This window comes from Scyliorhinus torazame, chromosome 13 (assembly GCF_047496885.1).
Source record: "Scyliorhinus torazame isolate Kashiwa2021f chromosome 13, sScyTor2.1, whole genome shotgun sequence".
In the NCBI taxonomy this organism is placed as follows: domain Eukaryota; kingdom Metazoa; phylum Chordata; class Chondrichthyes; order Carcharhiniformes; family Scyliorhinidae; genus Scyliorhinus; species Scyliorhinus torazame.
This window is the reverse complement of record NC_092719.1, coordinates 111528985-111543008: the sequence shown is the minus strand read 5'-3', so window position 1 is coordinate 111543008 and position 14024 is coordinate 111528985. Positions and strand designations below refer to the sequence as shown.

At 47.4% G+C, this 14024-nt stretch overlaps 1 protein-coding gene across 8 annotated transcripts in view; it reads right to left on the bottom strand.

Annotated features, from left to right (window-relative positions):
- The window catches only part of dock3 (dedicator of cytokinesis 3), a 1587592-nt gene that overhangs the window by 30920 nt on the left and 1542648 nt on the right, over positions 1-14024 (bottom strand). For 7 of the 8 annotated variants that reach the window (XM_072472048.1, XM_072472049.1, XM_072472047.1 and 4 more), the window contains one exon: positions 13000-13122. The exons of the other annotated variant lie outside the window; for it this stretch is intronic. In XM_072472048.1, coding sequence (XP_072328149.1) covers positions 13000-13122 — 123 coding nt within the window. The remainder of the gene's footprint in view (positions 1-12999; positions 13123-14024) is intronic. 8 annotated transcript variants of the gene reach the window in all.

Sequence of the window (14024 nt, the reverse complement as noted above, 5' to 3'; positions counted from 1 at the left end):
AGGGATGGGCACGCTCCAGCGCAATCAGTGCCATCTTGTTGGCTGGGATAGTGTGCGTAGGGAGTGAAGTGTGTATATGCGGCTTCAACTTGTAAGCCTCCTGAGTGTCAGTCGCAAATCCGGCGAATCTGGCACCGTTTCTCATTGGATTCAATTGTGTTACACGAGGCACCGCTGCTAGCCCCTTTACAGTCGCTGAATCGTTCCAGGTGCGGCGCCAATTTTGCTGTCTTGGAAGTCCACTGGCCACCCTCCGCTACTTCCCTCCCCCGCCCCGGCGCCAACACTGTCTCAGGAATGGAGAATCCCGCAGTATATGTTTTCAAGGAGGAGTCATATATAGCTCTTGGGGCTAAAGGGACCTAAAGATCTGAGGGTAAACGGGAACAGATTAATGAGTTGCATGATCAGCCATGATCAGAATGAATGGTGGAGCAGGCTTGAAGGGCCGAATGACCTACTTCTTCTCCTATTTTCTATGTTTCTATCCTACGGAGGAAAAATAACTCTTCTGACTTCAGAATTGCGATAATTAGAACTATTTTTGTAGCCATCTGGGATGGTCACTTACAATAAGAAACATGGACGGTCGCAAAGCAATTGGGGAAAAATGGACAATGCAAGGTTCAGGTAGGCTCAGAGCCTGAATGTATATTTGTGAGCGAAGAATCCAGATAGTATCGAAACCCACAACCATTAGCATTTTGATGGCCCATCTCCATAAAACAAAAGACTGATACTTGAGCAACCGATACAATCCCAGACATTTCGGTGCCGCTCCCTGTACTCAGGAAGCATCAACAACAGAGTCAATGTCCACTTAGGACACGCCCAGCCATCAAGGCACCTGCCCCCTTATTGGCTCAAATCAAATCCAGTGATCAAGAATTACCCAATTAGTGGGGTTCAAACCGAAGGACCACCCAAAAGAGCGCAAAAATCCCCAAGGATAAAGAGAGAGACCACCATGTGTTCGGCCTCTCTTGGACCTGGCGCTCCGGCAACGTCTACTTCCAATTGCAGCGCCACCAGAAGCAAGTTCATGTTCAACGCCCGCTACCAGACAGATGAGCCCAGCTGAGCTTCAGTTACTTCTACAGACCCGATAGATCCAGATTCGAACAAAGGCCACTGTTCCTCTGACCTAAGCCGGGTGCCTGAAGTTAAGTACAGGTTGTTATAGTTGATAGGTGTAGTTCAACTAGTAGTGTTGATGTTGCATGGTTAATTGTGTGTGTAAATAAAGTACCCTTGAGCTTTAATTAATTAACTGGTTTTTGGCGCTTTGATCGATATCCAGTTGAACCTTGTGGTGGTATCATTTGATACCTGGCAACTCTGAGCAATATAATATCGATATCAAAAGAAAGAAGGGCAACCTTACTGACAGCCTTATTTATAGCAAGTAAAAAAGACAACAGTTATTGGCGACTCGGGTGGGATTCGACCCAGAAGTGACTGTGTCACTCCGAGAGAACCCACAAAATGTTTGAATCAGAAATCCAAATTGGAAAAGTAAAAGAAACCACAGCGTAAGACCAGTATCGATCAAACTTCCAGATTCGGAAGTGTGTAATTTGCATGCGTACTAATAAGGGATACAAGGTAACCTCGATAGATTTTGTTGTGTGAAACTTTCGGGAGTTGTGTGAACCGGAAAATAGCTTGAGCCGCACCCGTGTTTGCACCACCGCTTTATTCCCCCTTGTCCCAAATTCCTGGTAGAAACAGAGATAATCGTAGGGATGGCAATTAAGGCAATGGAATGCCTTCTGCATCCACAAAAGCCCGAGCTCACAGCGACCAACAGAGCAGAACCGTGTCCCATATGGGAAGAGATTAGGAAATTCCTAAAGGGAAAAGGATGGCCCCTATGGTCTGAGTTTTGTGCCAATGAAGATACAGGTCCTGGTAGTATAGGACAAACTTGGTGGGACAGCCCGACCGAGATCCACAAGAAGAATTTGAGTAGAGTTCGTAAGCCGATGGTAATTGTGTCCTGCTTGGCACAATTGCGAGGCACAGAGGAGGTCGTGAGGACACTCCGTAGACAGTTTGAGGAGAAAGAGAGGAGTAGAGAGGGAAATGTTAGCGAGTGTGAGAGAGTAAACGAGCAACTGCGAGAGCAGCTAGCGGCGAAGGACAAGGAGATGGCTGATGTTAAACGGGCACACCATTCTTGTCTCGCTCACCTAAGTAGCTTTCAGATTCAATACGATAAGGCCTACCAGGACATGCAACGTGCGGTTTTGGTAAGAGAGGAAACGGAAAACCAAGCAGAACAGTTGAGAAAACAATGTGAGGACTTAAAGGCAGCCCTAAATGCACTCCACAGTTCCACCACGGAACAGAGGCAGAGTTCGGTGGACCATGCCAAGTGCAGGCAGCAAATTGCAAGATTGCAATCACTGCTCTCAGTTCAGAAAGGTTCAGAGATACCTTTGGCCCACAGTTAGATCAGGAAGATGGCCCCGATTGGCAGGAACTGAATGAAACGGCCCAGCGATATGTGAGTGAGGCAGAAAGTCAGAATAGAGCCTCCCAGGCCCCGAAAAGGAAAGCAGCCGCACCACCGACTGCACAGGCAGCACCCAACCCAATGAACCCCATCACCACGCAGCATAGAGTAACAACAGAAGACCAACCCGATTTTGTGTACACCACCCCACTAACCATCACCCAGTTAAGAGATGCCCGCGCCAAAATAGAAACTTTTCACCCCGCGTCAGACCCACATCGCTTTTTCGAACGAGTTAGGCAACAGACCGTCATGTACGGTCTGGACGAGCAGGAAGAAGTAAAGCTCATAGTAATGAGCCTTGACCCGTCTGTTAGTTCAGCCCTTCCTGACCCACAAAATGTAGGAGGAGGTAGCCTCCAAGATATGAAAACAGCCACCTTAGACACCATTGGCTACAATAGAGGAGATCCAGTAGAAGGACTCAACCGGTGCAGACAGAAAAAGGGAGAGCATCCAACAGCATTTGCTGGACGCCTCTGGATCCACTTCACCGCAGTATTCAGTGATTTAGCCCGCGCCCACTTATCTGTAGACAATACGGCCAAATGGACCCGTATTCTCGTCTCCCACACCACGGAGGCAGGATAAAAGGCATGTGCGAATTACGATCCCTCAGACCCGGCACACAATGAAGTGTGGGTACTGAAGCGATTATCTAGAGCTTGGGAACAGTCCCTACAGAAAAAGACAGACCAGGAAAGAGTAGACGCCAACATGAATCCAGTAAGGGCACACCAAGACCCCGCATGGGTAAATTAAGGCAGAAGTAACACACAGCACCCTAAAGTGCAGGAATGCTACAATTGCAGACAGAAGGGACATTATGCCCGAGAATGCCAAGCCCCCCCGAAACAGCAACGGAATCAGCCCACAAATGCCTCCCCTAGGAACAATGCCAAACCTATCCACCGCATTAGCGCCCGTGCAGACAATTTGGCCATAAATGGCACCGATTGACGGTGTTCGGACTCCCCAACTTGGGTCTGCGACACACTTTGGGACAAGTCCGGAAGACCGGTAGTTGCAGGCGCAGTCCGGGGGCACCCAGTAGACAGGAGGGTCCCGAACCACGTTAAATTCCTCCACGATGTATCAGCGAGATATATGGCCCACTACAGACACCATTACTCTTAATGGCTTTACAGGGCACCTCCAGCAGGGTCACATTACAGCCCCTGTGGATATCCAGATCGGTAACATTAAAACTAAACATTCAGTGGTTTTGGTAGATTTACCCAAGACAGCAGAACACATCTTGGGAATAGATTTTGTGAGCTCACACAACCTTTCTTAAATAAATGTGCGTGGAAAATGGCTAGAGCAGCACGAGCCCCCACCACACTCACAGTAGGAGACTACGCACACAGGATTAGCTCAGTGGGAGAGTACTGGTTTGATCCACAAACCATTACCACAGACAAAACAGTTAGAGAAGTCTTGAAGAGACATAAAGCACTTCACCGCAGTATTCAGTGATTTAGCCCGCGCCCACTTATCTGTAGACAATACGGCCAAATGGACCGGTATTCTCGTCTCCCACACCTCGGAGGCAGGACAAAAGGCATGTGCGAATTACGACCCCTCAGACCCGGCACACAATGAAGTGTGGGTACTGAAGCGATTATCTAGAGCTTGGGAACAGTCCCTACAGAAAAAGACAGACCAGGAAAGAGTAGACGCCAACATGAATCCATTTTGTTTGCCCAGCACAAGCACGATTGCGGTAAGATCCCAGGAGTGGCCAACATTACCGGTCCCGATCCTAAGCCCATGAAACAATACGGATTTCCACAGCAAGCCGAGGGAGAGATAGCCAAAGTAATCCCGAGTTTGTTGAACCAAGGAATAATTCGGCCTGTGGCCTCAACGAACAATGCCCGGATCTGGCCCGTAAGAAAACCAGATTGTTCATGGAGACTGACCATCGATTATAGGGAATTAAACAAAGTAACTCTGTTAGCAGCCCCCCACCGTTGGCACGAGTCCCGAAACCATGTTAAAACATGGACTTCAGTCAAATGTTTTCACGGTTTTGGACATTAGCAATGGCTTTTGGTCCATTCCATTGGACAAAACGTGCCAGTACAAATTTGCGTTCACTTTCCAGGGAGAGCAGTACACGTGGACGTGCCTTCCACAAGGCTTCCACAACTCCCCCTCCATTTTTCACAGACAATTGGCGAACGGATTAGCAATATTTTCCCGACCTGAATGCCTCGTTCAGTATGTGGACAACTTGCTCCTACAGACTGACACCAAGGAAGAGCACATTTTGCTTCGTTCGGACTATTAGGACTCCTCAAAGAAATTGGATGCAAAATTAACCCCCAAAAAGCCCAAATTCTCCAGGAAAAGGTCACTTATTTAGCTGCGGTCATCACGCATGGTAAGCGTGAGATAGAACAGAAACGGATAGATTCAATTGTAAAATTGCCCTTGCCCCAAAATGTTACAGCACTCCGGTCATTTTTAGGACTGGTCAGTTACTGCAGGAACCACATAGACGGTTTCGCCACAAAAGCAGCCCCACTTTCCGAGCTCCTTAAGAAACAGGCCACATGGAAATGGCTTCCACAGCACACGGAGGCCGTAGATACTTGAAACGCGCCCTAAGCACAACTCCCGCTTTGCAGGCCCCAGACCCACACTCCCCATACGTGATAGAGGCAGCGACCACCGACCGAACCCTTTTGGCCGTACTCCTATAGGAAAGGCACGGTCGTTTCGGACCCGTAGCCTATGCCTCACGAGTTTTAGATCTGGTAGAGCAGGGATTTTCAGCCTGCGAAAGGCACCTGCTCGCAGTTTTTGGGCTGTACAATACTTCTCGTACATAACAGGACTCAACCCCTAACCATTTTGACCGTGCACACCCCGACACAGCTACTACTGGATGGTAGGCTAAAAGACGGCACAGTAAGCCAAATTTGAGCAGCGCGCTGGACCCTACTCCGACAAGGACACGACATTCCGGTAAAAAGGACAAAGACGCACACGTTTCTGGCCGACAATTTACACTATGCCGGAACCCCACATGAGTGTGAGATCATTGCACCCAAGCACAGCACAGGCCCCTTTGTTCCCAAATCGGTGCCGAAAAAGACAGGCATCCGACCACAGACGGCCCAGCCCACAGACAAAGCTCTAAAAATTAGATGGCTCCTCCACAGTTCTAGATGGAAAAAGAATCACAGGATGTGGAATTTATGTAGAGGATGCGCAGGGACGCGCTTTAGAGGAAATCTCATTAAAATTGCCTGGACATTTAGGTTCGCAGGCAGCCGAGTTAGCAGTCATTGCTTACATTGTGCAGCACCCAGATTCGTTCCCGACCCCAGCAGACATATATTCAGACAGTTTGTATGTCTGCAACAGCTTGACAGAATTCCTGCCCCTGTGGGAATCTAGAGGATTTATATCCGCCGACGGAAAAGCCCTGCCCTCAGCGCCATTACTCAAACACATTCTGCAGACAGCGAAAGGTAGAAAATACGGAATCATAAAAGTTAGAAACCATCATCGTTCCTCCCCACAAGGTAACGTAAAAGCAGACGCCCTAGCGAAAGCAGGCTCACAACATGGCCACTTTTGGCAACCCCCCAGTACACGCGGTTCAGGTCTCACAGACCAACATTCAAGATTTAGCCCAGGCGCAAAAAGAAGATGACACGCTAAAGGAAATTTTAAAAGGAGACTTCCCGACTCCCTATGATAAGTTTAAAGACACGTTAACGATTCATGAGGGAAACGTATTAAAGGATGGTATTTATGTGGTCCCCACCCAGGATAGGAACCAGATTATTTGCCAATTCCACGACGGACACGGACACTAAGGGATAGAATGCACCCTTGCCCACCTCAGACCTCTCTGCTGGTGGCCCGATTTAAAAACCGACGTAACCCATTACATTGAGAATTGTTTGATTTGCGCCCAGAACAACCCGGACAGATATGCAAAAAAAGGTCAGTTAAGACACACCCGCCCTGTTAATGGCCCATGGACGAACTTGCAATTTGACTATATTGGTCCCCTCCCCTCCTGCAGAAATGGATACAAATATGTGTTGGTCGTCATCGACACATTCACAGAATGGGTAGAAGCATTCCCTTCAAGAACAAACATGGCAAAAGTCACGGCAAAAATTCTAACTGAGCACATTTTCACTAGATGGGGACTCCCCGTAGTATTGCGTCAGACCAAGGGGCGTCATTCTCCGCCGGCAGGAGTCTCCGTTCTGCCGGCACCGGGGGGTTTCCCGACGGGGTGGGGCTGCCCCACAATGGGAAACCCCATTGACTGGCCGGTGTTACGGAGACTCCCGCCGGCCGGTCGACGCAGAAATGTGGCGGGGCGGGTAGGAGAATTTCGCCCAAGGTTCGCAATTCACAGGCAGAGTCATGAAAAATGTCCTGATGATTTTTGGCATAAAACAGAAGTTTCACATTGCCTATCACCCGCAGTCCAGCGGCATTGTGGAAAGCACGAATCGGACCCTAAAGGCAACACTTAGGAAGATGGTACAGCAGCATAACACGGCATGGGACACAGTGCTCCCATTTGCACTGATGTTTATTAGAAACACGGTGTCGGGTTCGACAGGATACACCCCCCATACCTTCATGACCGGACGACCCATGAAGGGTACCGAGTATTTATTTGGACTTGATTTGGCCAGCCCCGTCATTACCCACGAAAAAGCGGTCCAAAACATAATGGAGAATATTGAAGCAGCACAGCTCGCTGCAGCTGTTCGACTAGGCGCTAGAAGAAAGCAGAGTAAGGCCTGCTTTGATAAGACAGTACACCCGATAGAGTATACAGTCGGACAGCAAGTCCTGATCTCCCTGTACAATCCTAGTTCATTCCTCTCCCCTAAATTTGCAGGGCCCTACTCAATTTCCGATAAAGTAAGCCCCTCAGTTTACAAGATCACATATCCTAATGGAAAATCAGGATGGTTCCATATAAACCAGCTTAAGGTTTATGGAACGCAGTGCAGCCACTCACACCACCTCTCACTGGCAATGGCAGACAACAAAGACCTGCCCACTGACAACCCAATCCAGTACTCCCCCAGCCAGGGCAGCACATCCACAGACATGACCTTAACCCCGCCCCCAGAGTCGAATTTCACCCTAACACTGGACTCGACCGCTAGCGATAGCGACAGCGAAAGCACAACGGACGCCGTTGATACTCCCGAACAATTGAAAAACAGACCAGGCCCCAATCACTACAGCCCCAGTGACACCGACCACGATATGTTCGGCTCCTCAGACACAATTTATTTGCCGTTATCAGAACCTGACCCACCACCCGACGATAGCGGCACGCCCCTTGCCCCCACCGCCCTACAGAATATGAAACAATGGCACCGCGACAATTCTTATCGTCTGACAAGGAACAACGAGATGGATCCCACATCAGCCCACGCACTGAAACTCCAGGCACGGGTTTGGCACCCGGAGATGGTGATGACTCCCACCATGCTAACCCCTTTGAGACCCTTTTTTGGAATGGAACCTTGAGGTGTCCAGATGATGAGAGAAAGGAACCGATTGGGATTTACGGTGCCCTATTCCCTGATGGAACCTGCCCGCTTTCTTCTTTAGTTTGTTTTTTAATGTTGAATGTTCTCTCTCTTGTACGACTTTGTTTGTCGATCTCACGAAAATTTCTTGATACAGTTATGACTACTCCTCTGACCCTACATGGCAGTTAAAGGCACAAGTTTGCTGAAAGTCCATAAATATTCAAATTCTTACCATTCTTGGAAGGTCACTCACGCAGTGGAGTAACGGCACTGATCCCCGCCCTGCCTGAGGACCCCCTATGTATTTGGTCAGCCAAGCTTAGGTGGTGGAACAACGGCACTGATCACCGCCCTACGTGGGGATTCCACCCATTCTTGCCCTGCCGCGGCTCATGGTACAGCAGCATAACACGGCATGGGACACAATCGGAAAATTCTTTTCTGAACTCTTTTGCTGTTCTTTTAAAAATGTGGTTTAAAGAATGCACTTTGCCACAACTTTTGTTCCCTTTCCGGCGACCCTTCGGTTGCTAACCCCCGCCTGCTATTTACATGTCAAAACACTTGGTTGAAACAATTTTGCATTGGACGGAGAAATTGTCCGCCCACTCAGCCCATCAAACACAGGCTGCGAGAGTGCTCGCACTGTGACAGAATTTTTTTCCCCGGATGTCTTGTCTCCCAAATGGTTGTTTAAAAAAAAAAGTGAGTCTCATATGGTGACGATTCTAAATGGGAAATTGACGTTAAGGAGAAACAGACAGACAAACGAGATATTAAACAACAAGATAATAACAGATATTATGCTTGTACCCCCCAGGAAGATACGAACATACCATAAGGCAGAGGAAGATACAGGCAAGATGAAGACGAACCTGATGATCTGCATCACGATCGTCGTTGGAGCAATACAGTTGCGCGCGTTACCCACCCCTCCATCCTTCACCACACAGGCCCTAAACATGACCACCCAACACGACACCCCTAGCCCGGACACTACACCACACATAGACACAGCCACTGATACCCCCACATGGTGTGATAATATCATAAAATGGTACTCCCTCTCGTAGACAGTAGAAGCCCGATTGATTATAGCTGTACTTTGCAGTGTCATCCAGACTATCAGACTTTGGAAATGGCGAAGGAGAGCCTCCCGCCCTCGAGTATACACACTCAGAGCCCCTTTCCATGGACTCCAGCAAACCCCACACTCTTTCTGAACCTTTCCTCCCTAATAAATTCCACGGTTGTTTTTTTTAATAAAGTTACTTTCTCTGTAAATTGACATTAGTGTTAAGTAGGAATGTGATGCTGCTATTATTTATTTTGTACTGTAATATAAGTTCTTTGGTTATTAGATAGCAGCATGAGTGTAGTTTAGTTAAGGACAGTTAGAGGTTCCCCTTGTGTGTAAAGAAACTGAAATGTATGTTTGAATGTAATAGTGCCCCCTTAGAATATTTAGAAATATGTGTTATATTAGGGAAAACTTAGGTCAATGTTGCGACCCATAGGATAGAACCTGTCCTTGATTGAGGGTACCGGGCATATCAGAGAACAGGAGAAGATTCAGTAGTGTGATCCTTCACGCTTCGTGTTGAGGACCAAGAGGACAGACTGTAGCCATCTGGGATGGCCACTTACAAAATGAAACATGGATGGTCGCAAAGATAACGGGAAAAATGGGCAATGCAAGGTTCAGGCAGGCTCAGAGCCTGAATGTATATTTGTGAGCGAAGAATCCAGACACCATCGAAACCCCCAACCGATTAGCATTTTGATGGCCCATCTCCATAAAACAAAAGACTGATACATGAGCAACCGATACAATCCCAGACATTTCGGCGCCACTCCCTGTACTCAGGAAGCATCAACAACAGAGTCAATGACCGCTTAGGACATGCCCAGCCATCAAGGCACCCGCCCCTTTATTGGCTCAAATCAAATCCATTGATCAAGAATTACCCAATTAGTGGGGTTCAAACCGAAGGTCCGCCCAAAAGAGCGCAAAAATCCCCAAGGATAAAGAGAGAGACCACCATGTGTTCGGCCTCTCTTGGACCTGGTGCTCCGGCAACATCCATCTCCAATCGCAGCACGACCAGAAGCAAGTTCAAGTTCAACGTCCACTACTAGACGGATGAGCCCAGCTGAGCAGCAGTTATTTCTACAGACCTGATAGATCCAGATCCGAACAAGGGCCACTGTTCCTCTGACCTAAGCCGGGTGCCTGAAGTTAAGTACAGGTTGTCATAGTTGATAGGTGTAGTTTAACTAGTAGTGTCTATGTTGCATGATTAATTGTGTGTGTAAATAAAGTACCCTTGATCTTGAACTAACTAACTGATGTTTGGCTCTTTGATCGATATCCGGTTGAACCTCGTGGTGGTATCATTTGATACCTGGCAACTCTGAGCAATATAATATCGATATCAAAAGAAAGAAGGGCAACCTTACTGACAGCCTTATTTATAGCAGGTAAAAAAGGCAACAGTTACAAGAAGGGATATAAATCATGCTGTGGAAACTATGGAGATAATTCCTTATTCAGGGAAACGCCTGCGTGCATTCTCCTGAACTGCTCACTTTTGAGGAAGTCCTCCCAGAGACACTTTGTGGCTATGGGCCTTTCAGAGGATCTTTCCGTCTTTGTTGCTAACAAATCCAAGTAAAATGTTGAGAACAACACCAGGAACTCTTTATTGTCTTTATCAACCTGAGCAAAACATTTGATTCAATAATTCACAAAGCTCCGTGGATAGTATTCCACAGTTTTTGATGTTCAAGAAACATCATCCCAATCCTGGTAATTGCTTTAAGATGGCATGACGGCAACTGTCTTGAGTGGGGGATCTGAAACTGATGCCGTCAAAATCCAGATGGGGTTGATGCAAGGCTGTGTGATTGTCCCCATGCTATTTACAATCTACCTAGCACTGGTTGTTCACCTCATCAAAGATCAACAAGTGCTAAATACTGTCTGGATGGAAAACTCTTTAACCTCAATTGCCACTTTGCCAAAACTAAACTGATCGCCATAGACATACATGATCCACAGCTTGCAGCTGACTACAGTGTCATTGCTCTACACCAGATCTCTTCAATTCCATCTAGAAGAAACTACCCTAAAATGTTGCCAAATATTCCACCTGTCAGATATGTTGAAGGAGAGGCTTTGGAATATGTTAACCACTTTCCAACCCTTGGCACCACCTCGCAAAAAGCCGCCATCAAAGGAGAGATCCAAGTCCGAATCACTTGTGCCAGTCTTCTACAAACTACACAGTGAGTGTTTGACAACAATGACTTCCGCAAGTCAACAAAAGTCCATGGGCTGGATTCTCCCCAGTCCCGCTCCAAAATCACGTTCGGCGTGGGGGCGGAAAATCCAATTTCACGCCGAAATCGGGCCCGATTCTCCGGGACCCGAGAATCCGCATGGTCGCGGAGTACTCCGCGCGGCTGGGGGCCCATGGCCAGAGTCCAGCCCAGCGAACCTCCGCTCCCGACCGGCCGAGTTCCCGACGGCGTGGAACTAACCACCTACTGCCGGTCAGGACGCTCGCATGGTGGCTGCGGACTCAGTCTGCGGCTGCCCTGATGGGGGGGGGGGGCGGGGTTTAGACACCGGACGGGGGGGGGGCGCCGTATAGGCGGCCGGGGGACAGATCGGACGGGTCAAATCTTCGGCGCGCGGCCAATCGGGGGGCTCTAATTTCTATCTCTGCCTCCACAGTCTGAGTCCGCCATGGCGCTCAGTGCAGCTGCTGGAGGCCCTTATCCGCAGCTAAATATGCGTGAATTACCCTGGGTCAATGCTAGCCCCCTGCAGGTCATTGAATCAGCTCCACTTTTTCCCAGGAATTTTCAGAGTAAATCGCCAGCGTTTTTACGACGGTATGGGGCATAGTCCCATTTTGGGAGAATCCAGCCCCTTGTGTATAAAGCAGTTGTCATTATTGCACTGCTGTACTGCAGAGAGACCTGGATTTTGTATCAGTGACATAAAAGAGCACTAGAGGAATTCCATCAGCAATACCTCCGCCACATCCTCTGGATTCAATGAGATGACTGTTGAACAAATGCTGGTGTCTTTCTTGAAGCCAGCTCCACAAGCATTCAGGGGAAATGCAAACAAAACCAATTTCAATGGCCAGGACACATTGCCTAGATGGCTGAAAACTATCTCCCCACCAGGTCCTGTTTTCTCAACTCTCAAATGGCCAATGTTTCAGAAGAAGACAAAGAAACACTTCAAAGACACTCTAAAGTTCTCTTGTAAGCACAGCGGCATTGACATTAATGAACGAGATGAGCTTGCTGCCAATTTTTCAGAGTGGTGACAACCTGTTCATCAAGCTTCATCATGCATTGTGTCACAACATCTTAATGATGATACAGAGCGGCAGGGAAGATGGAGAAGGAAGTCAATTCCGCATTTCATATCCCACTATCATTTGTCCTGCTGCTTGTGTCCAAACATATGTCGGTTCAGAATCATCCTGTTCAGTCACATGAAGCTCCATGGCAGAAACTTGTGACCTTGAGTAGAGGTCATCCTCAAATCGAGGGAGAGCCACCAACAATGATGAAACCAGGGACATAGATTTAGAGTAATTGACAGAAGAATTAAAAGGGAGTTGAAGAGGAATTATTTTACCCATAGCGTGGTGGGGAGTGAAAACCCTCATTGCATTAAAAAAATACGTGGATAGGCACTTGAAGTAAGCAACAGGGCCATGACCAAGAACTGGAAAATGGATTTAGTCTGGATCACATTTTTTGGCTTGCGCAGACACGATGGGCTGAATGGCTTTCTCCTATCAAGAGTAAGTAAAAGTAATGATGTCTTGCTACTCATTATTTACTATATTACAACTTATATTGAGCTAATTTTCCTTTATTAGGCCAATTCAATAAAGGAGTTGACTTTCTACTTACCAGATGGCAATGAGCGAGGTGGTACTGGGGGTGCCATAATAGTGCCCACATGTGCAGACAGGAATGGTATTGTGTCTCTGGTTCCACTGTCTAAACTCCAGCTACTGGGAGCTGCTGGCACCGCTGAAACACAATTAAACAAATTTCAGTCAACAAGTACCTGGACTGATTTGTGGCAAATGAAGCTCAGAACAGAGAAATGAAAGCACTGTGCAGTGGAAATAAAAATAGGAACCATACAAACTGATGGGTGGGATAGAACCTATTGATACAAACAGTGAAAGGGACCTGGGAGTGTCAGCTGACACCCTTTAATTGTGTTGAAATTGTGCGTGAAACACAAAAATAATGCATACAGGACCTTGAGATACATGTCCCAATCCACTGTATCTCTTGGTATTGCTCCAGAAGCCACCAATGTGCTGAAGACCATTCCAATCCTCGAATGTATTTATGTTAGATTATCTCCATGATGCGAGAGCATAAGCAGATAGATTAGTTGGGGCTCATCAATGTAGAAAATACACAATTGAGGAAGAATCTCACTGAGATACAAAAGATAATTACAAAAGCAGGGACCTGGATCGCTACTTCTAAATATACTCTGTAGGACAAAAGTGGATATAATCCTGTGTGCGTATGGGCACATTTCAGAGGCACTGGGTAATATATATTTACTGAGAGGTTGATCAAAAGCTGCAATGAATTGTCCAGAAAAATAATTAAGGTCAAATCAAGAGCGCAGCGCAGCACTAAACAGAAAAGGGGGGTGGGGGAGGTCTTGGTCAAACAGGGGGTTTGCATCAGAACCAAAACTTTCTTGCACAACATAAATTGCCATTAATATAAAACTTGAGTGCACAAATGTGACACAAGTAATAATAATCACTTATTATCACAAGTAGGCTTCAATGAAGTTACTGTGAAAAGCCCCTAGTCGCCACATTCCGCCGCCTGTTCGGAGAGGCCGGTACGGGAATTGAACCCGCGCTGCTGGCCTTGTTCTGCATTACAAGCCAGCTGTT